Source organism: Conger conger, chromosome 6 (assembly GCF_963514075.1).
Source record: "Conger conger chromosome 6, fConCon1.1, whole genome shotgun sequence".
NCBI lineage: Eukaryota > Metazoa > Chordata > Actinopteri > Anguilliformes > Congridae > Conger > Conger conger.
This window is the reverse complement of record NC_083765.1, coordinates 12,666,895-12,684,099: the sequence shown is the minus strand read 5'-3', so window position 1 is coordinate 12,684,099 and position 17,205 is coordinate 12,666,895. Positions and strand designations below refer to the sequence as shown.

Genomic DNA, 17,205 nt, shown 5'->3' with positions numbered 1-17,205 from the left:
CCAGGGAATTGTGAGCGGCCGCTTTGTGAAAGAGAATGGGGGCGTTTTGATGACAGCGGGAAGGATTCGGTTGAATAGCACCCCTCCTGAGGTGGCAGTCTGACCTTTCTTTAAAGAGTAAAAAAGGCCCCCTCAGTGGGGGGTGGCTGTCTGTGTTCGGAGGAAATCCATGGCGGGCCAGACTGGGTTCTAGGCCAGATTACTGCTGCATTGCTCTAAAAGTGACCCCCTTCCATCTCAAAGTCTCAATGAGCCTCAGGAAGCAATTCTCAGGCTTCAGAGAACAAACACTACCCCGGGGAAAAGAGATTATTTCTGGTTAATGCCTAGGTTTCCTATCTGGCCCAGTGTCTGATGCAGAAACTGCTAAACTGCAAAAGTATGCTCCACAGAGCTTCTTTTTTACTTCCAATGTTTATTTCGCCCCCAATCTGGAATGCCTAATGCACCATAACCGCAGCCCTGTCTCACTGCTGCAGGACTCTTCTAAGGCAGCCAGGTCTGCTCCTCAGGGTTAACTGCCTACAGCCGACACAGGCAGACTGCTATAGCGCACTGAGGGAGGGTATACCCTGCCAACCAAAACCCTCCCTCTCTCAGTTTCGCTAGGGCCAAAATGCATGACCTCCTGACCCAGCAACAGTTGGCATGGTCACAGTCCAGACAGACAGCACCAAGCACAAGGGCCTCAGCTGGCCACTCAGAACCCAGCGAAGCAGTGTTAGTCACAGGGGAAGTCACAAGGTACACAAAGACAGGTGTCTGCGGGTCCCATATACAGTAGAGCTGTTACTGTACACATACAGCACACGAAGATGGTAAAGACCACTGGCCTTCAAAGCAACAGGACCAGAAAAAGCCTCATACATTTTTCAAACACAGTTATCGAGGCCCAAACAGTTACAAAAGGCAACAGGCACTGGCCGTTTAGAGCGCATAGAGAACTGGAACATTAGCAGCAGATCTGGTTACGTGGGCATGGGCAGGCCAGCCTCTGTAAAGCAGCACATTAAATACATCACCATCACCATCACACACTGTTACAACTGGTCCTGCATTAAATACATCACCATCACCATCACACACCGTTACAACTGGTCCTGCATTAAATACATCACCATCACACACTGTTACAACTGGTCCTGCATTAAATACACCACCATCACCATCACACACTGTTACAACTGGTCCTGCATTAAATACATCACCATCACCATCACACACCGTTACAACTGGTCCTGCATACAAACGATGTGTTCAGTAACATTCATATTCCACATTGGTAACAAAGTGTGCCATGTTCAGACACACGCCCCAAAATGTCATGAATCGGTTCTGCACAGACTTTTTGAGAGGCTGGGCTAAAGTTCAGCAGCAAGGTCATTCTACACCTCCGGGCGAGAAGGGTGGGATGGGGCATCGACATGGGACCATACCTCTGGCACAGCGCTGACCAGGGTATGAAGTATGAACACTAAGTCATCAATACTCCACACCGCCACCGTCACAGACACTTGAGAATCTCGTGCTTTTTCTGGTGTAAAGTAAGCTGCCCCTTGTGCAGCAGTCAACTGTGATATACTGTCAGTAAACTGGAGATTAACTAAATATTTTACTACATTATTGATCCTGCCCCGGTCACTGGCTCTGTCATCCTGTATTGATATTTCCAGTGTTAAAAAGCCACACTGTGCTGTATGGCTTTGACAGGTCCAGCCATTTTAGTGGGAGCCGATACTCATATTCCTCTCCCCTCTAATTTGTCGTCTGCCTCATTGAGCACAGTGCTAGCAGCTGCGCTTATTTAACGATGCTATCGGAGGTCACCCAACCGTGCTATGAAACCAAGGAATCCATATCACTCGATATCAACCTGCTGTATTATAGGAGGGAATCTGTCAATAGTGTTGGATTCAATTAGCTGGGGTTGAGGGTCTCATAGGCTGCCTGGCTTAGTCTTCTCTGTCTTCTCCTCTCTCTGTAGTCCATATTCAGGACCTATGCAATATATATTTCAGAATGTGAAGCCACCCCCAAACTTTGAATCATGTTCAGAAACACGAACAGCGAGCATCACGCACAGACAGCTGGTTTCCACTGGCCCTGATGACAGGAAGTGCAAAGATCCTGAAACACCATGATCACCATTACACCTTATGATCACAGTTTTATGGTAAGTTAAAAATAATTTCTGGTAAAATGTGTTAAAAACAAACCACACAGACAGGTGTCTGTCATAGTAGGTCTGTCATTCTAAAGCAAGCACACATACCAGCTGACATTAATTCCACAAACCAAACCCTGTCCTGGAGAGTAATTCTGTAAGAAAACAAATGTAAGGTTGTGTTACCACTCTACAGCAAGCAATTAAAAGCTGAAAGCTGATGTCTTCACAGAGCACTGAGCACTGATACCCACGGTATGACTCCTTTTAAACTTCATACATGCACATAACCAGGCACGAGTGAGGGAAAGAGGCCACGTTTTTCCCCATGAAAACTGAAGCTAAAACCAGAACAGTTACAGACTGTGAAACCGACCATTTTCTGCATGGAAATTTCACTCTGCTTTTGAAGCAGAAAGACCAAGAGAATACTCTCTTGGGAAGAACAGGTATTTTTATCTGAAATGTTACAATGGGCTGTCTGTAGGACAGTGAAGCAATTTACTGCGATCAATTTCAATTAATGAGAAAAGGCAATGACAAATGATGCTAAAGTCACAAGCTGATCAGGCATTATTCCATGAACAGCCCTAAGGCTGAGACAACATGTTACAAGGCAATGGCATGGACAACGTGCTCAATGCAAAAGCAATACTGCTCTGGAGTTTTGGAGTCCTTGGAATGTGTCTGAGAGGCACATAGCCAGGGGGTTCTTGGGTTCAAATGCTGCCAAGGTCTGAAATTAAAACCACCCACCCTGCCAAATACGGGTGATGCTCAGTCATGTTGAGTTAAATGGTCTGCTTTGCCTGTGCAGTGAGTAAGGTAATAGCTTCCGACTACTCCATTACTAAACCTCTTGAACTTCCAATAAGCAGCTACGGTACTTCTGAAATCCTGCATGTGCCCTGTGAACCCACTCTTCCCCTATTCACATAGAGACATGAAAGCTGATGCAAATAAAGTTTGTACCAGTGTGCCAAAGTTCTACAGCGTATGCAGTCCTCAGACTGACGTTACAATTGACTAGCCAGCACTATCGCTAAGGCCAGAAGATCAGAAAATGCCCCATTTTCATCAGCATTGGGGACGTTTCATCCTCCTAAAAAGTGCCACTGGAAACATGTGAGTGCAGGCTTACATGAGACTGCAGGCAGCCAACAAGAGGGAAAAAAGCTACATTATGCTCAGATCAGCGGCTGACTTGAAAAAAGCACGGCATGCTGTTTTCTGAGACGGACAGAAATAGATTCCTGGCTGTGGGCCTGGTGGTTGAAGTCAGAAAAAAAAAAAAAAAAACTAAATTCAGATGAAGGCAAGTATATCTTTCACAGTTTCCTCTCTAGAATGTTGAACAGAGAGGTAGACGGCACAGCATGGAGATGCAGGTCTATCACATACCCACTCAGTTGCTTTTAATATTCTGTGTCAATGCATTTATTCTTACTGTTCCATTTTACTGTGAAGAACTATGGGTGCCGGTTTTAAAATCTCACTACAATTTATAAATGTCCTTCTCATTTCTTTTCAATGCCCATAATCTCAGAATGTTTATGCTCAGTACAGTGCAACACACTGTCCTGTGCTCCAACTGTGGGTGGCAGCCCTGTGGGGCAGTCCTGGGTAGTTGCAATAGCCGTACAGGTCAGATGGCTTATTCCAGAGAAAAAATTAATGCAGTCTATTTTTCCCACTTTCTATAATTGCAGTATGTACTGAGGCCCTGATTTACTGAAACCTTTAGCACATACAAAACCTTTCAGCACACAATGCTTGGTCAACAATCTTTGGTTGGGTTAATTTAAGCATGTGCTAAAGGGTTTTGCATGTGCTAAAATAAATCAGGCCGTTAGCGTGCCTCCCCATGAACTGACAGATGACACTATATTGACGGGACAGGCATATGTCAGACACAAGGTGATCCAAAGTGTGGGCGAGAGAAAAATAAAGTTAAATACAGAAAAGAAGGCCTGGACAGACAGCTACACTACCGCTGTTAGAGAACATGAGGGGCACAAGCCTTACAGTCCCCCCCCAAAAGTATTGGAACAGCAAGGTAAATTCTTTAGTGTTTTTTTGCTATACACTGAAGACAATTGAGTCTCGGGTCAAGATGTACATGAGAACTTCAGCTTTTATTTCCTGGTATTGTTTTAAATCTAGATTTGTTAAACAACTTGGAACATACCACCTTTTGTATCAGACCACCCAATTTTTATGCGGGCCAAAGAACGCGCGTCCACCTAATTGGGAGGAACTTCATCTTGACGCAAGATAATGACCCAAAACACACTGTCAACACAAGAAAGGACTTAATTAAGGAGAAAAAGTGGAAGGATTTAAGCATGCATTTCACCTCATGAAGAGGTTACTGAAGGGAAAAAAACCGCACAAAACATATAACAACTGAAAGAGGCTGCAGTAAAAGCCTGGAAGGGATATGCTAAGTGTACTTAAATACTCTCAGTTCCAATACTTTTGCTCACCTAAAAATTGTGTGGTCTGATACCAAAGGTGCTATGTTCTAAGTAGTAGTAGTAGTAGTAACACATCTACGTGTAAATACCAGGAAATGCAAGCTGAATTCTGAACTCTTGTCTCATGTTCATCTTTTTAGCTCAACCCCAAATGTATTCAGTGTATTGGGAAAAAAAAGAAGAAAGGAAATGGCCTTGTATATACTCATGTTAAAAGGACACATGGCCAGTGGCCAGGCAGTCTGTTGACACAGTGGAACAGCGGTTTTATTGCCAAACAGAGTGTGTTAGACAAGACTAGGAATAGCAGAAGCTTGCTCACTGAGCGCAAACGGACAGGAGGGCAAGTGGCACACGCTCACTCACTCACGCAAAACACCTCGCTCGGCCACGAGCATACTTGCCTCCAAAGTCCCTCCGTCATTCTTCTGCCCCAGCTCCGACATTTACACTGGTATACGGCTCTACTGGGTCATGTTCCGCCTGACGTTGGGAGAAAAGCAGAGGAACGTTTAGGAAAGACGCAGGACTCTTGCTGCAACAGCCCTGTCCGTTATTTCACAAATGCACCCTGTGTGCGCTGGGAAAAAAAAATCGCTGTTGACCTGAATAATACCGTGAACAGCCACAGTTCAGATGCAATTAAAATTGAGGCAGTTCTAGAGTCTGGGGGGCCCTCCCGAGTAGAAGATCCCATGGGGCCCTTCTGACTGACTTCTACTGTCATCATGTTACCAACAACTCCTAAAACGCCACCCTCGGGGGCCTCCTATTGCTTGGGGCCCCAAGCAGTTGTCTGCCTGGCCTGTGCATAAGATTCGCCTCTGAATTCAGATATCTCACAGTAAAACAATTGCATGTTATAACACCACCCAGCGATTAATTCAACAAAAATTTGGGGCAAATTAACAAGACATTTTAACCTTAGCAACAAACAATATTGCAGACCTCAGACCAAAATTTCATTCTGGGTTTCCAGACTGACCTGAGGACAGTCCACATTACAAGACCACAAAGACATTATCTATACAGGGAGATCTGAAATGGCCGGACGTGCTTCTAGCCAGTTACTCAAGAGCACCAATGGTGTGTAAGTGGGACATTGTGTTCAATCAGGCACAAAAACTCTTCAGATCAAATACAGGACAAAAGGGAACCAAGAACTCACTTTTCCCTGCATTTAACAGAGGAGTGCAGTACAATATGCTCTCTTGTGTTGTGGAACATCTCATTTTCCCCTCTGTTCACAAAGAAAGAATTAAGACCCCGTAAATGGGCTTATCCTTCCAGACACCCCCACTCTAAAAGGAGAACACTATGTCCCAGTTACATAAAGAAACCAACAACCTGTAAAAGAACCTTCTGCACTAGGTGCTGTACCTTCCATTTACACCGTTATCTTCCCACCATACAAATTTCACACTACCGATTACACAGCCTACACATTTATACTACACATTACCCACCCTACATACTTTGCACTATGCATTACCCACCCTACACACTGCACACTATCCAGTATCCACCATACTCACTTAACATTATCCATTATGAACCCTACGTATTTCACACTATCCATTGTCAACCATACACACTTCATCAACATGCTAATGAGCTGCGTATTACTAGTGCCTCCAGAACGCTGGCAGTCACAAATGCAGCAGGGTTGGCCGCAGGCCAGATCACACAGCAGTTAGTATCTCTATTGACTCTATATTCACCTCGGGCACTTTCACATGCACTACAGTGGGTGAGGTGACTTTGTGGAAGACTTACGTAGACTAGGAGGAGCGCAATGTCACAAAATCACACCACCCTCCAACCCAGCAGAGCTCACGAAGCAAGTGGAGTTAGGTACTGTAACACAGGTGGAGTTAGCATGTACTAGTCAACCTCTAGGCTATGCTTCTTCTCGCTCGGTTCCCACAAAAGGGAACGGTGTCTTTAGAGCGCATTCTGGGAATGCGTACACTGCCCTTTATTTTCCCCGGCGACCAAAGCCACAGCTTAAATCTGCCGTGCGGTTCTGACACATGAAAATTCCTGTGAACGCATTCCGGTGCTTTTGATAGCCAACTAGTGTGTCATTTAAAGAAAACGGTCGCATCTTCGCGGCCTGTAGTGTAGGGGTTAAGGTGCATGACTGGGAGCCGCAAGGTCGGTGCTTCGATCCCCGGTGTAGCCGCAATAAGATCCGCACAGCCATTGGGCCCTTGAGCAAGGCCCTTAACCCTGCATTGCTCCAGAGGCGGATTATCTCCTGCTTAGTCTAATCAACTGTATGTTGCTCTGGATAAGAGCGTCTGCCAAATGCCATTCATTAAATGTAATGTAATCATGCATCAGCCCAGGCCGTTTTCCATGCTGAAAGGCAGAAGCACACCTGTTTGGCAGATCCTGTTTCTTACATAACTGGCCCTCGCAGGCCTGCACAACGTGCACAAACAGTAGCTAACTGTGCTCCCCGCCTTACCCCAGGTCAGAATGCAGTTAACATATAGTTACACTAGCCTTTTTAAAAATGTTATTGTGCTGCCATGATGCTACATAATGAACTACAACTTCAGGTTGTTGTGGAACAGTACAGTAGTGACAGACTTGGCCCATCTACCTTGTGTACTGGGCATATATCCATATATATATATATATATATATATATATATATATATATATATGGAACTACTCAAAATAGCATGTGACTAAAGAAAATTAATTGAATTCCAGGTAAAAATCTACTGGACACCTACACGTACAGCCAGCACCCTGAAGCCTGAAAAACATTACCACATTATTGCAGCAACACTGTGAGAATGCTTTGTGTTGCTGCAATGGGCTGCAGCTGGGGCATTAAAGGGAGGAAACAGACAGGCTGCAGCACTCTCCCACAGGCACACACGTAAAACACCTAAGCCCATTTCATTGAGCAACGTCCAATCTGCCTTCGCCTGGTTTTGTTGTGTTTGAAATGAGTCTTAGCCAGCCCCTAACATCAAACCACACGATTGGGCCCCACCCAGCTTTTCATAGGAATCTGGACCAGGCATGGCACTGTTTCCTCTCCAGGAGTCTGTCCTCAGGATTATCTGCAGTGAGAGCCCTACTGCTTCTGATCCAAAATTCATGCAACACTACCTACAGGCACCCTGCAGCCAGTTATGGGGTCGGCGAGGTCGCTAATTTCCCTCTCAAGCTGACATTTTGCATAATGTGTTTGTGTGTGTGTGAGATGAACATGATTTTATCGTTAAAAATCCCCCTGCCAACGAATCTATTCAGCTAATGTTAGAGCATAGCCTCGGCAAAATAATCGACAAATCTGAGCAAATTCTCTGTAGGCCCTAAGGTCATATCGATCTGCCAAATAAGACTTGTTAGAACTTGTTCCTCAGTGAAAAGCGACTGTGTTTCTGTCACGATAGTCGCAGGGATAAGAACGAGAGTCTACTAGCAGTAAGTAACATTTTAGTGTCTACTAACAAGTGTCCTCTATTTTGAAAACCAAAATATGGTCACCCTAGGTAAATATTTACATATTTACCATGTTCACATATCTGTTTAGCCGGTCCGTTCACTAGCTGTGGGACAGCAGCGCTTCCGGATGACATTTAGTATAATTTTGTATCAGCTAAAGGTTAGCTAATTAGTTAGAGTTAGCTAATGTAATCTAATGTTAGCTAGCTAGTTAACCAGGCTTGCTAGCTAACACTCACTGTTATCAAACGCTAAATTTAATATTGCATTGTGTGGTTTACTAATTGGCAGCAAGGTAGCAGGCAGCGTGTAGCTCTGTTGCCAAGCAAAACGTCTCTGAAACAACTAGCTAGCTTGTAACATTAACCTCATCAGTAATCACAAACGCAGCACTGGATTATGTTGAAGTTACTCGTCTTATTTACTTATTTTAGAAAATAGTTCAGAATTAATTTTTTTTCTCCAGAAACTTTTAAACTATTTGTCCTAAAAGTTGATTTGCTGTTCGTAGATTACACTGCAATTCACATGCATTAGAAATTCACCAGAATGCAGGAAATCACATGTCTGAAACTTACAAGTACAAAAATACAGCTATAAAATAAAGACACTCTACTTATGCTTCTGGACCTGAATCTGCCCTGGCTATGGCCCTGCCTACAGGCACAAATTATAGCATATACATAGATAGTACACATATACAGTGTTCTCCAAAAGAATTGGAACAGCAAGGTCAATTTTTGTAATACACTAAACACATTTTGGATTGAGAGAAAGAGGAACACAAGACTTGAATTCCGAATTTACTTCAGCTTTTAATTCCTGGTATTTTCACCTATATGTTACTAAACATTGGGTGGCCTGATACAAAAGATGATATGTTCTCAGTTGTTTAACAAATCTAGATTTATCTTCAGTGTATAGCACAAACAAAAGAATTGACCTTGCTGTTCCAATACTTTTTGAGGGGACTGTATATTCTTTGCCCCTCCACACACCTGTGGTAAACACCATTTGCTGCTGTAGCCACAGATCTTGTTCCCTCCAGTTATTTCCCTCTCAATGCTGGTTTACATTCTTAACAATGGGCTGTGGGACTGCGGAGGGCGATAAGCTGAGTTTTTAATACGCCCTCCATCAAAACAACGTACAGGATCAAAGTCCAGGCGCTAACGCAGCACACATGCTGACCCTGAGGGGAAATACACTTTACTGCATGCTCCCTCTTATTCACAATCAAACTCCAGTGCTCTCCAGCACAAGGAAATATGGAACTACACCTTTAAATCCCACTGTAGCGGCAATACGACAGTATATGCATATCCAGCCAAAGAAAAAAAAGCTGCAAACCATCCCCAGGTCTATGCAGTAGAATATGCGAATGAGTGAGAGAGTAACAGCTAGAGAGAGAGAGAGAAACACGAGCGTATGGCAACATAATGTAAAAACAATGCATGTAAAAATACTTTTATAAATTAAAAACCATGTACTCAGAATCTTTATGTCGGTAAGGTCAGCAGATTGGATTATTTCCCTCATTGTTTCAACACTGAAAATATTGCGCAACCCTAAAAATGCGCAGTCATAATGATACAAACCGAACTTGTATCATTATATCACTGCAAAACAACTCATCAAAACAGAATTAGACTAAATTCTCAAAATTAAGATCCTGGATGGACCTGAACACAAATCCATCATCCACAGCAATCATGAAGTAACTCTACAAATTATGGGTGCAGCTTAATGCCAGTGTAGAGTTCAAAGAAAGTGCTTCAAAGGATAGCCTGTCCATTAGATCGACCAAGAGTTAAAACAGCAGCAGAAATATCTGGCAGAGAAAGGCACCTGGACAGGTGATGAAAACAGCTGTGCTTTGTGTGAAAAACTCTTACTGCTGAAACGCTCTTATTCTCCCAAGACTTTCATTTGGAGCCTCCAGAAACAACACAGGCCATTTCAGCATCAACAACATCAGGCAAAACACACCTTGCCAGAGCAAGTTTGGCACATTTATGTTATGGTGCAGCTGTCAAAATGCAATTCCAATTAACGCCTCCAGCAACCTCTCTGCCCCAAGGCACTCAGGTGTCCGCCCCCAGAGAGAGGCGCCCCTTCAGCTGCTGTGACACCTGGTGCTGATTTCTTGGCACAGGAAACACGGGTAATGAAGACCTTGCAACCCCAAGACTGAGCAGAACTGCAGGTGTTAATAAGGTGTGTTAGGTGTGACCACCGATAGCCCCACACCACTAATGAAAGCACCACTAATCGTGTCTCGGAGACCCTGGGGTCCACAAACAGTCTCATCTTTCACATTTCCGACTTGAGTTAAAGTGCCAAGGAGGTCCTGTTATTTAAAAAGCAGGAGGAGAGCTCCATGCCCAGACTGGAGGAGGTCCAACAAACATTGTCTTCCTACCAAGGGCTGTTCCCCTTTCCACGTAATAAGGTCCCACAAACCTAGGTCATCAGTGCAGGCTGGAACAGTCCCCAGGACTCCAATCTAAAAATCTATTGGTTCCCTACACTTGTGGCGGGGTAAAGAGATGGGTAAGTTGTGATTATTCTTGGAGTGCCACAGAGACCTAATCATAGACACTCAGTAACGGAAAGTACTGCAGCATTTAAAGCTTAAACCGAACCCTGAGGCCTTCTATAGAACAAGATGTGGAAAGTCACCAGACTGGCGGCTATTTTAAATTCAGTTCTCAGCAGCTTTGTACCCAACAAACACATCCAGCATTAGCTCAATACGGCAACTGTTAGGACCTTTGACAATGGTCAATATTGAGGGAAGGAATTCCTTCCAGGGCTTTACTTACGAGCAGAAGTTATACTTCAGCTATGATGTTGGTCTCCACAAAAACTCAATGGAGGAATTTGCTTCGAACCACAATCCTAGCTTGTTAAGTCACAGTAACAGTGCTGTTGTTGCCAACTCCCATAAGCAATGAACATATCCCAAAAATAACACCCAAGTTAAATGCGGATGGAGCCATCCCCCCATGTTACGCAATTCTACGAACGAAGCTCCAATTATGTGCGCTTTGTGTCAGCAGTCTTCCACTCTCCTCTGCTCAAACACGGCTCCAGCTGACGGAAAAATAGGCCAGAGCGCTCCTGATGTTGGACGCCAGAGCCTGCCTTTCTGCAGTGTCCTCATATCACACCGCCAGGACATCTTTGAACCAGAAATAACATAATAAGATATAATATAATCATATCAGGAACCGAGGCAGATTAAAACCATTACAGACAGAACTGTGCTTCATGTCTAATTCATTAATGCAGGATTGTGCTGTACTTTATAAGCACTGCAGTACTGCAGATTAACATTTCACTCACGCGTGAAAATGTCAAAAGTGATCATCTGATCGGAGATGGAGCATTTTATCCGATTCACCAACAGCTGCATGGCGACCCACGGTGTACTTTCACGCACTCATGCAAACACACACAAACCTTTTGCATGCAAAATAGACTTCTTATATCATATTTAGTAAAGTTTGTAAAAAACTGACACAACAGTCTTATGAGACTTCATGCACCCTACCAAATTTGGTGGATATAAGCTCCTGCTAAATTAATAAACAATAATAATTATAATTATAATAATAATAATAATAGTACTGTTGAGGGTTAAATGCCATGTGAACATTTAGCCTCTGGGACAGGTTCAATAAACAGAGGAAATCAAGGGCGCTCATTTCCTCATCCTGGGGCATTGTGGGAAATCACAGCTGCTGTGGATGTCCCCCTGGGCCAATCAGTTGTCCACACAGTGATCCACATCAAAAAATAAATTAAAATAAAAAAAACCTGCAAGCTCTGCTGAATCCATGGGGATACTGCCTCTTCCTGCGCCACTGCAGAATCTGCTTTATCTGTGAACTTGTGTCATTATCAACACGATATCATCAGGAAACAGCGGGTTACACAAACAGGGCAGTGTTCCTTGAGGAGACGTCCTGTCTCTCGAGCACAGTAATTTCTGGACTGTGGTCTAGAAATGGGTCTAAAAAAAGCCATAGGCACCCAGATTATCACTCTTAAGGGTCAGCAGCACAGTGAGTGAAATATAGTTCATCTGGGAGAAAGAATCACCAGCAAAGCAGACCACCAAGATTATAGTACACTGTGATGTTTGTCTTTGGACATAAGCAGGATGTTCACAGCGAGTTCCCTTTTTTACGAAGGGCATTTCCACAATCAGCAACTGTCTATTTAATATGGCTTCTCTCCATACTTGTTCAAGCCGATCAGCACTCCCGCTCTCTCAAACCTTTAGCAATCAATAAAGTTATGAGCAACAAGTGGAATGATCCGATGGTAGCATTTAGAATGCAGTACACTCACTTGTTCTCTGTAAGCAGAATATTTAACTCATGCTATCCAGCTTAAAGCTCCACAATGTATTTAGCCTAAATACAGTAATGAAGTAGTAGAAAACATCAACAAAGTCTTCAAAGAGATTCAGGTTTAACAAAAATATTCTCTCAGCAGGAGCAGACATGGGGTTTCTGAGGAGGTCTCTATACTCAAGCCTTAAAACCTGCATGTCATAGCATTACTAACAGTCCCTTAAAATTTCTGATTAGAGTACTACATCTCTACTTGTGTTGTGTAGTACAACACAGCAACAGCAAGCATCACAGTACTCACCAACCCACGTTGACTGTTCATGGACCAAGTGGAATCCACATTTTCATAACAAAATGCAAAAGAAAGAAATTCATGTAAGGTAAATGTAAAAGAAAAATGCTCAAGGCAGCTGGTGAATCATCACTGCAAGAAACAGGAAGTTCCCACAGTAAAGCCCCATCAGATACAAGCTCTGAAAGGGGGGGTGGGGGGTCAACAGCGTGTTCTTCCCACTCCTGTACCCTGATGCATGGATGCAGTTTGGGCTCAGACCGGCAAGGAATATATAACGGAAAAGAGGAAGTGGCTCCAGAGTTTGACTTCCTGTTCACACTCAAGGTCTGTGAAACACTTCACCTCAGCACCATTTGTTTTTTGTCTTCAAACCTGTTCTCTTTGAATTTACTCAGAGTAGAGTAGAGCTGTAAGAGAAACAATGGCATTGTAGAAAAGACCAGCCGAAATGACAAATCTACTCACTGTCCGGTTCATTTTACGGTTTCCACAAGAGACCCTACAGCACAGGAACAGCCAGTCAGCACTTACTGCAGTCCTCAGAAGACACGGCACATTCCAGAAAGCCTCTGCCCAAGCGTAATGGAGGATGCTGTACATATTTAAAGACTGCGAGCGGGAACACAGAGTGTGTCTGTCTCTCCCTGGCTGGGCACCACACATCAGCATTCTTTCACCCACAAAGACATCTGGCTTTGCACAAATCCTCAGATTAGGGCCTCCCCGTTTTCAGAAATACAATCTGTCCGTGGCAGAAATGACCAGCTTTCAGACTGACCTTTAACCTCGGTTAAGTTGTTGTCAAGGCAACCCCACCTGACGCATCTGCTACTAGGGAAAAGGGCCCAGTAAGTATGTTTCTGCCTCCTCGGCAACTTGCCAATAAATTATGAATTAAGAACATTTTCAATAATTCCAGAAGCACTGCAATACTTTCCCAAACAGGGCAGAGAATGGCCTTTTTTTTTTTTTTTTTTGTCAGATTTCAATACCGCACCTTAATTCAGCCATTTCACATGTGAGGTTCACGTGGAAAAAGGTAACTTGGTACAACTCAGAAAGCTTCGTAATTTCACAGACATCAATCTCCATGAGATTTCAACTGGACAAGCAGCCAGAAACACTGCAATGAGGCCACTCCAGGCAGGCACATGTGGGAGATGGCAGGTTCAGCAGTGCTCAATTCTGTCTTGCAGCTCATTAGCACACCCTTCTTACAAACAATCTCTCAGCAGGAGCGAAAGTGAGGTGACGGGTGCTGCAGACAGGAAGACTGTTCAGAACATTCACCTCGACTGTGCAGGTGGTCTCTTGTTGGAAGTGGAAAGGCCTGCATTTTCTGTTTTAGATTCGATCATTGTTTCCCCTCTATGCAATGCTTCAACACTGGACAATATCTTTTTTGTTTTGTTAAGGAGGGATCACAAATCATATTTTCGACAATAATTTTAAACAGTACATACAAATATATATAATATATTATATATATATTTTATTTTTTTTCCACCAGGGAGCCTTTTCCAAAAACAATGTAAAGAAAGTATGCCAGCCAGCAGAACGCAGGAAACAGGAGACAAGGTGGCCATTATGTTTCATAACGTCCTTCGCCATGTACATTAAGTCACTTTACATTCAGCCCAGTTCCTGATTAGGAGACCCACAACACAATGCATTGTATGAACAGAGACTTGCCCCATTTCTCTTTTTCTAGCAAGTAATGGGAATTGAAATATCAGTGGCTTTCAAACATTTGCAAACTGCTGTCATGCTTTAAGCTGATCCCCCAACTAATGTAACAGAACACAAAGGAAACTTTGTTTCAAGAGATGCAAAAAATAAAAAACTATTTGACAGGCTATTTTCCGAAACAACATAGCACATTGATTTGAATGGAATAATTTTATCCCAAATAATTTTTATTTTATTGTAAAATGGCTGAATTAAGGTGCGGTATTGAAATCTGAAAAAAAAAAAAAAAAAAAAGGCCATTCTCTGCTCAGAAATGAACAAATCCAACTCGCTGCTACGCGGCTGCCAATCAGCTCCAAGCTCTCCCGTCTGCATGCAGTCAACATCTGGAATCCAGACGCGGACAGAGCGGAAACAAAGGATGACGCGCCTCTCATCAGCAAACGGCACTTTTCAGAGACGAGCGAGAGACCGGGAGAACGGCAAAAGTCAGAGTGCGCGGTGTCCAGGAAACGCTGCCCCTACCCTTCCAGGAACTGCACTGCCCGCACAGAGGAGAGGCACGGAGACGGCAGGAAAGGAGACCGAGGAGCGAAGAAAGACACACTTATTAACAGAACAAAGGACAAAGAAGAGCCGAAGCATCAGGGAGCCCCCACAGCACTCACGCTCACATTCACACTCGCCATTTCAAATGTCACCAGACGTTGTGTTCCCAGCGCCCTGGCGCACCCCCCCCCCCCAACCCTGATCAGGGTTGTTTATTTGGGGCGGGGAGAGGGAGGATGGATAACGGAGCATATTTTCCACATGTACATTCTTATCAGCACGGCTCAGTCATGACTAGGTTCTTTATTGTACATTCCACAATACAGACTTTTTGATAGTAAATATTAAATATTGCCGATATTACACCAAAAACACAGCTGCATGGTGTATAGGGTAGATCAGGGATTTTCGTGTAGACTGATTTTCATTCCAGCTACAAGTGCCACTGCTGATTTGTAACAAACTGTAATTTTTTAATTGAACACTTTTAATGCCTTTTGAGGGATGAATGAATACCCTATTAAGGGTGCTAAAACCCTATGAATCCACATTATACCAGAAATGGTTACTCATGACATGAATAAATGGGTCAATGACATGACGTTCTGTGTCCGAGTGCATTATTTCCTTATAAAATAATTAGATAAATTCATGACATATATCACGTCCTTCTATAAAACATATTTAGTCTGAATACATATTGAGTACATTCAAATAATTTTATTTTTCTCATGTTTTGGCATCTCAAACCGCCAAAATGTCAGGTGGCGCAACTGTCCGAGCAAAGGTACAGACTAAGAAAACTATTAAAAATAGTATTTTAATGACAATAATTTCAAAATAAAATGCTATGGCATGATTTTATGTTTAAAACCTTCCAAATAAACCAGTTTTACAAGTACCAATAGTTTTAAAGCTATTTCTATGTTCTCAAATGTCAGGGTGGCACAACCGTCAATATGGGGCTTTTATTATGAAATGAAGAGGTAATAACAGTAAACAGGATATTGCATCATCAAGAGGACCCCAAGTGACAGTTATACCTGAGTGAAAAGGTTTGTACAACTCTCTCAAATACTGATAAAAATAGCTAGTTTTAATACGTAGGTAGGCTGGCAACACTTTCCATGTCAGGTGGTACAACCAGTGTAAAACTAGGAAAATGTTATTTCATCACAAAACTCTTTATTACATTTTTAAATTATATGTATGAATTTGATAACTGATAATCGTCAGGTGGTGCGACCAGGTAAAATATATATTTAAACCAATAAATAATAGGTTAACATGAACAAATGGTTGATAACTATGATGTGAATAGCTATTGTATTTAATGCATTCATTCGTATATTTTAGAAATTATTTTTCTGTCTTTAAATGTAAAATAGGATGCTAAAGATAGCAAATACCTGGCTACTAGAATGCAATAGTCTTAAATTATTATAGATACAAAACACAAACACAAAAGAATAATGTGTTCGGCACTGTAGACACTCTAAAGGATACTTGCCAAAGTTTTACCTAAAATAAATAGTGGGAAAATATATTGACAAATATTTGGTTGCGCCACCTGACATTTTTTGGACGGTGAAGTTAAAAACACAGTTCAAAAATGTTTTTAAACATTTTGAAATGTTATACAACAAGTGAGACTTGTTTAGACACATTGTTCCAGATTCAAAAATATGCATTACATCCATTTTGAACAAACTTTAAAAAAAAAACTTTTTAGAAGCTTTATTCGTCATTGACCCAAATACCCCATATTCACATCCCAGGACATGTTATCAATTCAATAAAACTAATGTTTTCATGTGCTATATGGCAAATGATTCATCTACAAAGACATTTTTAAACGATTCAACTACAACATCTGAAAGCAGTGAAACAAAATCTCTTGTGGAAAAGAGTTCAAAGCAAAACCAAAAGCAAATCATAACAAGTGAAAACCTACGTTAATAAGTTGAGAAAAAACTTCAACACGTTTTTGTAAAATGGAAGGAAAATAGGTAAGATTTTTTGTGTTAAAACATCGTTACAAGACCATTGTAAATCCCTTCCTATCATTGAAGAAGGCTCACTGACATGTTGACTCACCCTCTGCCTGTGTTTATCATCCTTAAATTCTGGTTTCAAAATATACAGTTGACAGCCTGACAATCTGTACCAAAGCATTATATGACTGTACAATAAGTC

The 17,205-nt window shown here is 42.5% G+C and overlaps 1 protein-coding gene across 4 annotated transcripts in view; it reads right to left on the bottom strand.

The window, feature by feature from the left end:
* Window positions 1-17,205, bottom strand: part of LOC133131069 (oxysterol-binding protein-related protein 5-like) — a 41,073-nt gene that overhangs the window by 21,252 nt on the left and 2,616 nt on the right. Inside the window, exons 1-2 of one of the 4 annotated variants that reach the window (XM_061246181.1) lie at window positions 12,778-12,914; window positions 5,046-5,124 (exon numbers count right to left, since the gene is read on the bottom strand). The exons of 1 other annotated variant lie outside the window; for it this stretch is intronic. In XM_061246181.1, coding sequence (XP_061102165.1) covers window positions 5,046-5,087 — 42 coding nt within the window. In that variant the 5' untranslated portion in view covers window positions 5,088-5,124; window positions 12,778-12,914. Of the gene's footprint in view, window positions 1-5,045; window positions 5,125-12,777; window positions 12,915-17,205 lie in introns of those variants that run through there. 2 more of the 4 variants (XM_061246180.1, XM_061246182.1) reach the window with 2 other exon arrangements.